At 35.3% G+C, this 13,617-nt stretch overlaps 1 protein-coding gene across 1 annotated transcript; it reads left to right on the top strand.

The window, feature by feature from the left end:
- Nucleotides 1-3,789: 3,789 nt before the first annotated feature.
- On the top strand, nucleotides 3,790-12,301 carry LOC109094687 (semaphorin-4A-like). The gene is made up of 14 exons (XM_042773066.1): nucleotides 3,790-3,975; nucleotides 5,565-5,725; nucleotides 5,877-5,933; nucleotides 6,470-6,565; nucleotides 6,656-6,749; nucleotides 6,831-6,950; nucleotides 7,150-7,283; nucleotides 8,292-8,473; nucleotides 8,584-8,725; nucleotides 9,234-9,423; nucleotides 9,511-9,626; nucleotides 10,004-10,167; nucleotides 10,794-10,861; nucleotides 11,567-12,301. Exons 1-14 carry the CDS (start codon nucleotides 3,876-3,878, stop codon nucleotides 12,235-12,237), a joined length of 2,295 nt encoding a protein of 764 aa, XP_042629000.1. The 5' UTR covers nucleotides 3,790-3,875; the 3' UTR covers nucleotides 12,238-12,301.
- The last annotated feature ends 1,316 nt before the right edge of the window (nucleotides 12,302-13,617 follow it).

Raw genomic sequence — 13,617 nt, 5'->3', positions numbered from 1 at the left:
AGGTTTTGTGTAAGAGCAGTTTCAACTCAAATGGTGTTAGATTAGTGTTTCTCAATCCAGCTCCCAGGGGCCCCGTAGCACTGCACATATTAGGAGTCTCACTAATCTTACACACAAACTAGGTCATGGAGCCTCTAATAATGAGATGATGAGTTGAATTAGATGCGTTAGAGGAGGAAGGCATCTCAGTGTGCCGTGTCTCAGGGCCACCAGAAGCAGGATTTGAGAATTACTGTGGTAGAAGAAAAAAGGAAACAGTGAGTCATTAAGCTTTTTCAGGCATTTTTCTGCGAGCATATACAGGTTTTAGACAAATCCAAAGACAAAGTGTGTGAGTGCTGTCACACACTAAACAAGTAGCCTATAGTCAAATAATCCAATCAGAAACAAACCCAACATTAGCAAATAAGATTGAAGAAATCAGGTCCTATCAGACTAACTGCTAATAGAATAGTATCAATAAAAACTGCAGTGTGTGATATTAGATCTTAAAGTTATTCGAGACTGAACATGGATTCTGATCATCAGAATTCTGGTTTCGCCCCCTGGAGGTGTTTAGGATGAACTGCAGGTGTTTTAAAACTGACAGTATAACAAAACTATTTTAAACACCTTTTAAATAGTGAGCAACAAAAAAAAGTACATGGAAAAAGAAGGGAGTGAGGAAATGAGGGATATAATAAAACCCTCAAATTTATAATAAAAATGACAAAACTGCTGTTCTGCTCCTTGAAATTTGTAAGAGGAAATTCAACTTTATTGTTGCTTTTGTTGTTGTTGTTATTACTATATGTTTTTTTCTGCTGATAGCCTACTATTTTCATCTCTTTCCCCAGAGCGATAGCTAACGTCATCACTGAACGACACACACTGAACTACACTGAATCCGCTTTGATGACCATCAAGCTCACAACACCAGAATTGAATTTGAATCCGGCGTTTTTACAATTCCCCGGAAATTTGACGACAGTTTTCCTGGATAAACGACCAGCGTGAATGTGAACGCGGACAGAAGTGAGAGCTCAAGTGCTTAGAGAGGGAACATCACTTCTGTGGGTGTGGGAGCTCCATCAGTCTGTCAGTGGGGCGTGCAGCACTTACAAGTGATGTGACATACAGCCAAGTATGGTGACCCATACTCAGAATTCGTGCTGTGCATTTAACCCATCCAAAGTGCACACACGCAGCAGTGAACACACACACACCGTGAACACACACCCGGAGCAGTGGGCAGCCATTTATGCTGCGGCGCCCGGGGAGCAGTTGGGGGTTCGGTGCCTTGCTCAAGGGCACCTCAGTCGTGGTATTGCTGGCCCGAGACCTGAAAATCTCAAAAAATAAACTGTCTGCACACTTGAATCCCTGTCACAAATTTAATCACCAAGCTTTCAGTCAAACGACCATCCTCAGGGCATACAGACAATAAATGTAACAATCAACTTAACTGTTATCAAACACATCAGGACAATCAACAGTGATTACCACACCTGTGGCCCGAGACCTGAACCCACAACCTTAGGGTTAGAAATCAAACTCTCTAACCATTAGGCCAGACTTCCCCCAAAGTTTGGCATAAAAGAAATTAATTAGTTACAATTCTAATGTAATTTGGTTGTTTTGCTAGTGTAAATAATATTCACATTGTTCATGCTAGCAATGCAGAGTTTGGACGCTTGAGTCTGGACAATTCCTAGGTGAATTTATGTTTTATTCAAAGGCTTGTGCTTAAATGCTTGAAATTAGACAAATAAGCTGTGATATAGAAATATAGATTTCTTCACAAAAACACTTTTAGAGCCACAGTATTATAAAATAAAAGGTAATTGTGAGTTTCATATCACAGTTCTGACTTTATATCTCACAATTTTGAGAGAAAAATCTTCTTTTCTCTGTTGTGAGAAAAATCTGTCTTCTGTTGTGAGTTGGCCACAATTCAGATTTTTTTTTCTTTAGAAATGTGGCTTTTTTAACACAATTCTGACCGACTTTATTTCTCAAAAAGTATATATGTATTTTTCTATCTCTCAGTTTTCAATTTACTAACTTAAGTCTACATCTTGCAACTGTTATGAAATAAACTAAAAAGTGTGAGGAATAAAGTGCATTCTGCAATTCTGAGAAAGAACTTCCATAAGCTCACAATTATGAGAAAAAAGTAAACTCACAGTTAATTAGGTATGAACTGGAATATAAATCCATTTTTTAAATGTATTTATTTGTGGTTGCAACAATTCCCCATCACTCTAATTCATAGATTTCAGAATTTTAATACCCTATATGTATTATTCTAAAATGTGAAAAAGCATTACATTCACAATAATAATAAATGAGATGAGACATGTACAAACATTTTGGCTGGTAGTGTAGCTAAACCAAAGTCATTGTATCATTACCTGCTGTAAACTTTGCTGTGTGCTGTGCAGAATGATTCGTTCTTATAGCATAAATGTCCCATTTGAAAGGTCAAGCCTGGAGGGTCAAAGGTCATAGCTCCATTTTGTCACCTTTGTGTATTCAGAGCTGCCTCTGAAGAACCTGCTAAATGTTGAAGTTCTTATAGCAGAAGAGTATTTTGACTTTCTGAACTCACTGAACTGTTCTTTACCTCTGTGAGTATGCTTGCTTGCCCAGTTTCTGCTCCTGCTAAGCACAAACTTTATGTCATACTGAAAGTCCATTTGAACATACTGTTAGTCCCTGTGGAGTGCTTCTGCATTCAGTTCAATTAAACATCTTTTTTTTTTCAATTGACTTTAATGCCTAAAAATAGCAACCTGGTCTGTTCTCATTGCAATCAGCATGTTCCTATATAACTTAAGTTTATCCACATCCCCTCTTATAACCACATATTGCATCTCCCTCCACTCTCGCTCTCTAGCTGTGTTTTAAAACCTAGTGAGCTTCTTACCTAGACCACATCATAGTTGAAAAAAATAGGATGCATGATAATGCTGCCTTCTGTAACTCCATATTTTTATTTTTATTTATTGCATATTATAAGGCACTGCTGCAAGAATCTTTCACATGATCCATTCGATATTGCAGTTGCAATTTTTTAAAGCAATCCATTTAATCAATTCAAACAAACTATAATGCTCAGTAGGCCTATTTGTGGTTGATATGTATTCTTTTGCATATTGCAAACATATAGCATCATATAGCTTAGCAACATGCTTAAACCCGGTTTGCCCAAAGCCTCTGTAACCCAAACCAGACTAGTTTAACTAGGCAAAGATTTTAAGCTTTGCAAAAGAAAAAAAAAAAACCCATAACACCCCATAAAAACCCACAACAGTAAGGTCCCAACCCTGAACAGCATTAACTAACAGTGAGCAATACATTTGTTATATTATTCATCCTTGTTAATGTTAGTTAATTCTGATCCAATAAATGTTTAAAGATACAATTTTTGATTTTACTAATGTATTAGTTTGTTGAATTAACTATATATGCTTTTTTTTTCATTTTTAGTTTATGTTTACTAATGTAGTTAACTGTTAACAAATAGAACCTTACTGAAAAGTGTTGCCAGTTAAGAATATGACAATTGTCAGCCAAAAACAGGTTCAGATGTTTCTCATCCAACAAAGAAATAAGATAAACCAAATGGAAATGCACTCACTGAATATAAAAAGATATCATGATAGTATCATTATTATTCAATTCTGTGCTGCTGTCAGAGGAAGTGCCATTAGCAGTAAGTGTTTAGTAGTGGATACTGAGTAAGAGAGGAGTCAACTCAGTGGTTTGAGTTTTTTTAGCCTTTCTTCCTGCTGCGCTCAAAGAGATTATATCAGAGGAAGTGAGATCCAGTCACTTGCTGTTTCAGTAGCTGATCAGAACAGGTTCTATACCCTAAAATATCCGTTAGGATCATGGCAGGATTGTTCAGGATCTGGATGCTTAAGGTCCTCCTCTTGGAACTGATAGATCCATCTCAGGCATCCCTGCATCCTCGCGTGTCATTCTCTCAGGGTAAGTGAAGCTCAGATTGACAGACGATAGTGAGACATATTTTACGGGTGGAAAAACTCACTCACTTACAGTGATTGTTGGACTGCTGCTGATATCAGTCATTTATAACCACATTTCTGACAGAATGTGTTTCTGATATGAACAATTGAGGAAATAAATGTAATGGAATAGTTTGGTCTTCTGACTTCTGGACAAATCCCCAAAAAATCAGCTGAATTATGGTACAAGAAAATAATTCCGTATGTTTCATTCATGAATCTCAAGCAAAACCTTTGCATTTGATTCACAGTAAATTTAAACTCATTTAATAAATATGAGCCAGTGAAGAGTCTAAGCATGTTCAGATGAGCAAAGTGCACAGTGGTGTTGGGCAAACACAGACTGTGTAAGTTTTGTAATCTTTCTTCTCTGAACTAGTGAGTTGTGGTTTTGTTTGTTATTACCCAGTACTGTTGTTCTGCAAATGCTTGATGGTCTAAACGCTGCACGCTTAAAACCACCGCTTAACGATTATCTCCACCACACGCTCGAAGGCCTTCTGCTGCAGAGAAGTGTATGGATAGCTTCTGCTTATATCAGGCATCAGTGAGGACAATTAGGTTAAAAAAAAAAAAAAATTCTATGATTAAATATCATGAAATTTCGTGATTTTTTGGACACTGTCAGGGGTTTTACGTATTACTAGTATATGTGTATTTATTTGGAAGGGGAACGACTTTGAAACTATTCTGATATACACTATCATTTAAAAGCTTAGAATCATTATTTTATTATTTGTGTTTAAGAAATTAATGCTTTTATTCAGCAAGGATGCATTAATTTGATCAAAAGTCACTATAAGGACTTTTATTGAAGATGCTGAAAAAGATATTAGCATATTAGAATGATTTCCGAAGGATCATGTGACACTTATGTAATTCAGCTTTGCCAGCACAGAAATAAATTGCATTTTGAAATATATTAAAATACAAAAGACTTATTTTAAATTGTAATAATATTTCAAAATATTGCTGTTTTTCTGTATAAAGCAGCCTTAGAGGCCTCATTTGAAAAAAATAAATAAATAAATAAAAAACACCTACCCCAAATGTTTGAACAGTACTGTATTTATATATAACTTGCATATTTGATGTTTACTTGATTTGACGCTTGCACATATTAAAATTATGCTTGGTTAACCACATTAAGGTTTCTCAGTGTTAAATTTTAAAAACATGGAATGTTTTTTTATGAAGCTGTTATGAAAATCAACCTCAAGTTACAGCATGAAAAATATTCAGAGTCATCATTTATCATCTAATATTAACAACACATTCTCTAAGAGTGTTTGGGTGACTAGATGACACAGCAAAATTATACAGTCATATTTCTGTTTGTCTGTATATGCAGTATTGCTAAACTTATTTCCTCAGAACAAAAAGAGGAAAAGAGTGCCAGTGTTGTGGTTTTATTTCTAAAGTGTGAATATAAATACTGTTTAAATTTCCGTAAAGACAAATCATTTTGAGTAAAATACATGTGCCAGTTTCTCAGAAATGTAATCTTATACTGGAGGGGTCAAGGTTAACTGGTGTTTTTTTCTCCCACAGGAAGTTCAGAGCGTCTCTTGGCCATCTACCGCAGCTCCACTGTGAAAAACATCAGCTCTCTGCTGCTCAGCACTGATGCTGACACACTGTTTGTTGGTGCTCAAGATGCTCTGCTCTCCCTGGATGTCAGTCAACCTGATAGTATTACACTCAAAGACAAGGTGAGAAAGATGTGTAACCCTTCAGGAATATTGTGCTATATATTTCAGTTTAGAAAATCGATTCTCTAAACTTCTGTCATGAAGATCACAATAGACTTGGAGGGAATATTACAACAGAATAATTACAGTTAAAAAATGTACATTTTTACAGTTGGAATGGACAGCATTACCACAAAATATGGAAACATGTACAGTGGCCTCAAAGACGGTATGTACAATTGCTAACATCATCCTGGAACTTAACTGATAATAATAAGAAATGTTTCTTAAGCACCAAATCAGAATATTAAAATGATTTCTGAGGGATCATGTGATGCTGAAAACTGGAGTAATGATGCTGAAAATTCAGCGTTGCATCACAGGAATAAATTATGCCTTAAAATATGTTCAAATAGAAAACATTTATTTTAAATTGTAAAAAAAAAAAAAATGTTTTTTTTTCCCAGGATAGATACACACATTTTTTTTCAAATATTATTAATATGAACAAAATATTGATGTATATATAAATGTATGTAGAGCCCTACCAAAAAACAAACAAACAAAAAACACTGAATAAAAATGACATTTAATTCAGAAATCGAAAACATTTTTATCATGGAAAAGGTGCATTTTTTTGCATGCTTACTCAGTAATCATGTGATTGACCCTGTGATTGCCAGTAACTTGATTGCAAATTTTTACAAGCTTGATATTTATTATAACATACCTCTTATTATTGAGTCTTATGCTTGCCCATAACAGGATTGTGGCAACTTCATTAGTATTCTGCAATTTTTCAACTCTACACACCTTTATGTCTGCGGGACAAATGCATATAAACCAAAAGCCATCATCCTTGTGAGTTCAAATACACAAATTGCACAGATCTATAGATGGGAATTGAATGGATTGCTCTTTGCTCTAACAGACTGGACATCTCTGTTTTAGCTAGCAAGTTCTCTGAGCGCAAGCAGAGACACAAAGGATGCCAAAAACTGCTGTCCCTCCAGCTCCACCCAGAGGAACACAGCCACTATTGTTGGTGAGAGGGGTAGAAAAACAGTTTGGAATGACCTCAAAGGTAGTGCTCTCACACATTTAACTGTGACTTCTCTGCTTACAGATGAAGAGCTGTATACAGCAACCAAAGTCGGCTTCTTTGGGGTAAAAGTAATTTCTCGCTGTCATAGCAGAGGACCACGCAACAACTTGGAGCTTGAGAATGTACCGAAATTGCTACAGGGTTTGTATATTTTTTCCCAGAAAATAATGCTACCATGATGCTCTGAAAACCTGCTCTAACACACAGTACACAGAGTTTAATCTTGATGGCCTAGTGGTTTGGCCCAGAAACATGAGTGAATTAATGAAAGGGTTATAAATGAGTAGCTACTGTAAGCTTGAGTGAAGCATTTTCACACTTTGGTTTGTTTTTCTCTTAGATCCTGAATTCATAAGTTCAACACATGTCGCTAGTGAAGGAAAGATCCTGCTGTTCTTTACTGAGTTTGGGGATTTGACTGGAGACTCATTGCTGAACTCTTTTATTGTGTCTCGTGTGGCACAGGTCTGCACGGTGAGACTTCATTTTTCTCCTATTCTGAGTCAGAATGAAGAACCATTAACATAAATTACAAAGATTATTTGGATTATTTGTCAGCAAAAACTGCAAGAGATACAAACATTGAAGTGACCTTTGTGTTCTGTTTAAAATAAATTACAGCGGTTATGGTTGCAAAATTACCTGTGTAGACTTATATTCTCCTATTGATTTTGAACATGCAAATTTGGATTAATTTGATTCTGCTTAATGCAATCTTAATCGACTGTTTGATGAAGAAAAAAAAAAACTCTTCAATCTATTTCAAACATGTTTGATATTTTGAGCCGATTTCTGAATACATACGGTTTTGATTTGTCACCCGTCTCCTTTTACTTGGAAAAAGTATTTTTATCGCCTATTTCATAACTATGTGTCAGTGATGGTAATACACTTTAACACCAGATAGTATTTTCAAATGTTAGGCATTTGAAATAATTATGACTGCTTTTAGACTGTTTAAAAAAATTCATATCAACCATATATTGCAAAAAGAGGGACAGATATTGTTAAAGACACTCAAGAATCTCCACTGACCCCCAGCAAAATTATATATACAAGAATATATAAAACTCTCTCTATATAAATATTTTAAAATCTAAAAGCCTTTTTTGTAGTTATTTTTGTAATGTTTTTGCATAAGGTTGCACAAACCTAAAGGGATACTCCACCCCAAAATGAAAATTTTGTCATTAATCACTTACCCCCATGTCGTTCCAAACCCGTAAAAGCTTCGTTCGTCTTCGGGACACAATTTAAGATATTTTGGATGAAAACCGGGAGGCATGTGACTGTCCCATAGACTGCCACGTAAATAACAGTGTCAAGGTCCATAAAAGGTGTCCCTTTAAGTATATAAAGTATATTTTTTTACTCTCATCTGGGTCAAAAAAGACCCGAACAGCACATAAAGAAAGCATATGTGCCTGTCTAGTTTTAAAAGGCTCATCAAAACTACTTTTTTTAATGAAATTATTTCACTAGGATGACAATGGAGGAAGTCTTACCTTACAAAAGCGCTGGACATCCTTTGCTAAGGCTCAGCTGGTCTGCCAACAAGGGGAAGATCTCCAGTTCAACAAGCTGCAGGATATTGTCAAGTTTTCCCCAACGGACGATGAGTCTCCTGACAACACTCTTTTCTACGGGGTCTTTAGTTCACAATGGTGCCAATCATTTAAATCAAACCTGGCACCATGACATATATTCACTTTTCTGAAAGTTCATACGACATCTGTGTAAATGTTTTCTTCCCACCTCTCTCTGTCTCTCTTAGGGCAGTTTCATCTGGTCTGTCAGCAGTCTGTGCTTTCAGTCTAACAGATATTAAAGCAGCTTTCTCAGGGGATTACAAGACATTTAATTTGAATGGAAACCACTGGACACATCAACCAAATGTAGACGGTAAACTCGGCAAGGTAACACAGACTAAGAAAAACAATAGTATCCAACACTAACTAGCAGGAAATAATAATATAAATACTGAGAAATAATATATATATATATATATATATATATATATATATATATATATATATATATATATATATATATATTAAATTAAATTATTTATTTAAAAAAGTTAATTATATTATTTTATATTACATTATTTAAATAATATTAAAATTATTTTTGCAATTCCACTTGGTGCCAGAGATTATACACTACACCATTAAAGTCAACATTAAATTACATTGGGAACCCACATACTGTATTTCATAATTCACAATGTAAAGTCAATGCTAAAGCAAACAGAGCAATGTTTGCAAAGTGCCGAAGTGTTTACACTTCTCAGGAAATCCACTGCCAATGGTTTAATTATAGCAACAAATTCATTTGGAACCAGAGAATATATTTTAACATTCAGACAAGGACACACAGCAGCTTTCACCATTGTGTAACCAGATTTATCTAATGTCTTCACAGTGTGGATTATTCAGTGACAATGACCGCATCTTAAACATTGTAAAAAAGAGCTTCCTGGCTGAAAAAGCTGTGCGTCCTGTGGGGAAGAAACTGATTTTGTCCACCACAGAAGAGCGCTATAGCCGTCTAGCTGTTCAAAGAACTCAAGCTGCAAATGGACACAGCTACACCATCCTTTACCTGCTCACCGGTACACACATAATTTTGATACATTTTTATTTTATTATTTCTCCTCTTTATTTGTGTGTGGGCTGTTGTCAATTTCTATTTTCTTCAGAATCTGGCTTTCTCCATAAAGTCGTCCTGCTGGTGAAAGGTCCTCATATCATCGAGGAAATTCAGATTTTTAAGGAACCACAGACTGTGAAAAACATCCTCCTCTCTACCAGCAAGGTTTTTTTGTCTTTGTTTGTCTTCTTTTTACTCAAACAGTGGTACATTTTTAAACACTAACCTAGTGAACTATTTCACCTTTAAATTCGGCCTAAAATGGGAATTCATCCTATCAATTATTTATTTATTTTATTTTTTGTTAATGATTCATCCATGCATATGTTTAATTTTTAAGATTTTTTGTTATAACTCAACCCTCCATTGAAACGACACCCACACAGCAAAAAATATATTTGGCCAAAAAGAAAGGTGTCTTGCTCAAAACTATAATGCCTTATAATGTACATAGGCAAAGTCTTGGGGTGGGGGTGGGGGGGTCCATAATTTATTAGATGCATGATCAGGTTTCATGTAATGATTTTTGTAAATTACCATAGGGTGTGTTGTTCATCGGCTCTTCTGAGGGTGTCTTCAGGGTGCCTGTCTCCAACTGCTCAGCTTATCCAACCTGTGCAGAGTGTGTGTTGGCACGTGACCCTTTCTGTGGATGGGACTCAGAGACCAGGGAGTGTGCTACTGTGTCTGGACTTGGGTCTAACCTGTGAGTTTTCTGTTCTGCACCAATGTCTGAAATTAAAGTTAAGATCTTGTATAGTTATACTCGTTACTAAATGGGCCATAAAAATACCCACTTAAAAAGCAACAGTCAATCTGACCCAGTGTTATTTTATTATTATTTATATACAATTATAGTAATTTTTTTAATGTTTTGAATTAGCTTTTATTTTTATATTTTAATTTTAATTAAGCTTTAGTAATTAGATTTTATTTGAATTTATTTATTATTTTATTTAAGTCTATTTATATTTTTTCCTAGCTTTAATTTATTTTTAGTTTAGTTTTAGTCATTTTAGTACTTCAGCTTATTTTTAGTTAGTTGCCAGGGCAACATTTCTATTTTTCATTGAAGGTTTTTTTATTCCAGAAGTTTTTCATCTAATATTTGTATCTTATTTTATTGCAGCTTTATTTCAATTAACATGAAAACATAAATAATAATAATAATAATAATGAGATATTAATAGTTTTAGTATTAGCATTAACCACACTGGTCTGACTGAGATATATATTGGCACTTTTTTTTTTTTTTTATTTGTAGAGGTGCTTTTATCTGAAATGGCAGATACCTCACTATACTATTCATATCTTTTTGTGTCTCACACACAGACGGCAGGATGTGGAAAGTGGAAATGTCAATGAACAGTGCACAGACTTCAAAAATACTGCTGCTACAGGTAAACACATCTTCTGTGCGTCCCACAAGACTTGAATTTTAATGTCATAACCAACCTCAAGAGTGTTATTTGCAACTACATGGCGTTTATTTGTGAAGGTGCCAGATTTTCAATTCATGATCACCAATAAGCAGTGGCAGTTTCTTGCAAAAGAAAGAAGTGGAAGTTTCTTGTAAAAATCTAGTATGAAATTTTTCGCATCCAGGCGGCTTAAAGGAATAGTTTACAAAAAAATATATTTTTGCTCAAATTTACTAACCCTCGGGCAATCCAAGATGTAAATGAGTGTGTTTCTTTATTGGAAAAGATTTGGCAAGATGTAGCATTACATCACTTGCTCACCAAATGGATCCTCTGCAGTGAATGGGTGCCGCTATTATGGATTATGGGCTGGTATCATTAGTTTAGATTTCAAACGTGTTAACGATGGATTTGTTTCTTACAAACATGCAGCCTTTCGCTTTACAAGACGTTAACAGATGGACTGGATTACTTGTAGATTATTGTGATGTTTTTATCAGCTGTTTGGACTCCTTCTGATGGCACCCATTCACTGCAGAGGATCCACTGGTGAGCAAGTGATGTAATGCTAAATTTCTCAAAATCTGTTCAGATGAAGAAACAAACTCCTATACAGTACATTTTCAGCAAATTTTAATTTGAACTGAAATATTTGATTAAACTGATACCTTTATCTTTCTCCAGTGACACGGATTGCACAGTTTAATGAGATTGTGGTTCTATCGTGTCAGTCTCGGTCCAGATTAGCGGAGGTGACTTGGAGGTTTTCAAACAACAGCATTGTTCCCCAGTTTCCGTACATGCAGCGGGAAGATGGCAGTCTTGTTTTCACCGTCACTCCAGAGACTGTGAACACCTACCACTGTGTATCAGAGGAACTGGGGTTCAAGCAAACCATCACCTCCTTCGATGTAACTCTCCCTGTTATGCCTCGTTCTTTCGGTTCTCCATCACACCAGCAACCTGAGGTCACCCTGGACTCCGGTCAAGGCACGGAAATAGAGCCCATCCCTGATGACTACACAACACTTGAGCTTGATGAACCTGAACCTACAAAAATGGAAAGGATGGATGCATTTATGACACCAGACAGGAGCGGTGAGAAAAAAGCCAGGACTAATCATCAGTCTACTATGAACATGAACAGGAATGCAGGAAAAGACACTGTTTGCATTGCACAGAAGAGTTACTACACTGAAATGGTTGCTTTTTGCCTCTTGTTTGTCATTTGTCTCTTTGTATTCATTGCTTTTGTGGTCCTTTGGAGGCACAGCATGAGGTGCAACAAAACCACCCCTCAGAAACAATCTAAAGACACTGAATCAGACAATATCTGGCAAACAGAACTTGAATAAAAAAAATGCTGAGCCCTAAAACCAGCAGAATCTCCACTGGAAGATTAAACAAACAAAAGAATGATTCTTGAACCATATTTAGTTAGAAAAATAACAACATTTCCACTATGAAATAAATCTGAGGCGATTGCTGGAATGTTACCAATACATTTCAATACCAATATTTACAATCATTTGATTTTATTTATAGTTTATGATTTTAGGTAACAATGCTTGTTTTGTTAACCATTGTTTAGTCAACTCTGAAATACTAAATATTTTTAGGATTTTAGGGTAAGACAGCTCTGCATGATGAAAAAAAAAATCATCTTGTTTGCAAAAAAGGCCTAATAGTACATAATTTGATGACGCTGAATAAAGACTTTAAATATGAAACAATATATAAGAGAACAAAGAATAAATACTTTATATATGATTAATGTATGAATATAAAAATAAATACTTTTTTTATTTGTAGATTTAATGCACTAAAAATAACAAAAGCAGTAAAATGTCTAAAGTTTCAAAGGGGTGGAACAAGTGGGAATCAGGATTAGGCATAAAAAATTATGTCTTGTGAATCATTAACACATGTGCAAATTGTCTGAAAATTTAACAAATAATTGTAATGTTACCTGGCTCAGAGAAAGATACTGTAATAAACCTCTAATTTAACTTAAAGAGGTTTAATCAAATTAATGGAGTGCAGAAGGTACATCACAACAGCAGGACTTCATAGAAAATCATCTCTTTATTGACAGTTGTATGCAGAAAAATATAACTATTATTTAAAGAAACATTTAAATAAATTCAAATAACATTTACTCTGTACATCCTCACTTGAAGAAATGGCGCAACACAAGTGAAACTTCAACATAACCACTCTAGTGGTTATTCCCATCCCCACACGGCATGCTAGAAATCGTGATTATATAAACTTTAAAACTCACAACTACAACATACACATACACACAACACATGAAGAGAATTCAACACTTCCCCATTTCCAGGAAAAAAGACCCCACCCCCGGGGTCTAGGGAAAGGAATCACCCGTGCCGGTGTTGTGCCCAATTCGGACCCCCGCCAGATTACTAACCCCATGGTTTAGGCCAGGGTTAGGTATGGGGGAGGGGTTAGGATTAGGCAGTCAGGTGGGTGGTTCTATAATAGGATATATGTTTGGCATTTCATAAAGTTAAGAAAAAAAAACTGTTCACTGACAGAAATTCTTTCCAGTATCATTTTGAAAACATATTCAATTTTAATAATTCAGTGCTTTCCAAACACAAGTTACTTCCTTCCTAAAAAACAGATGTCTTTATGGTATTGTTTGTCAATTTGTTACGGACAAATTAGGCAATGTGTAGAAATTACAATAAATCATAAAATCAAAAATCCTT

Source organism: Cyprinus carpio, chromosome A16, assembly GCF_018340385.1.
Source record: "Cyprinus carpio isolate SPL01 chromosome A16, ASM1834038v1, whole genome shotgun sequence".
In the NCBI taxonomy this organism is placed as follows: Eukaryota; Metazoa; Chordata; class Actinopteri; order Cypriniformes; family Cyprinidae; genus Cyprinus; species Cyprinus carpio.
Note: the sequence above shows the minus strand (reverse complement) of the source record. Positions and strands in the feature narration are given on the sequence as shown.

Bases quoted from the DNA above. Each gene is read 5' to 3' on its own strand.
- LOC109094687 (XM_042773066.1), top strand. From the start codon at position 3,876: ATGGCAGGATTGTTCAGGATCTGGATGCTTAAGGTCCTCCTCTTGGAA. The intron at 5,934-6,469 runs GTATGTACAATT...TGCCCATAACAG, and splicing joins GTACAGTGGCCTCAAAGACG to GATTGTGGCAACTTCATTAG. The intron at 6,750-6,830 runs GTGAGAGGGGTA...CTCTGCTTACAG, and splicing joins GAACACAGCCACTATTGTTG to ATGAAGAGCTGTATACAGCA.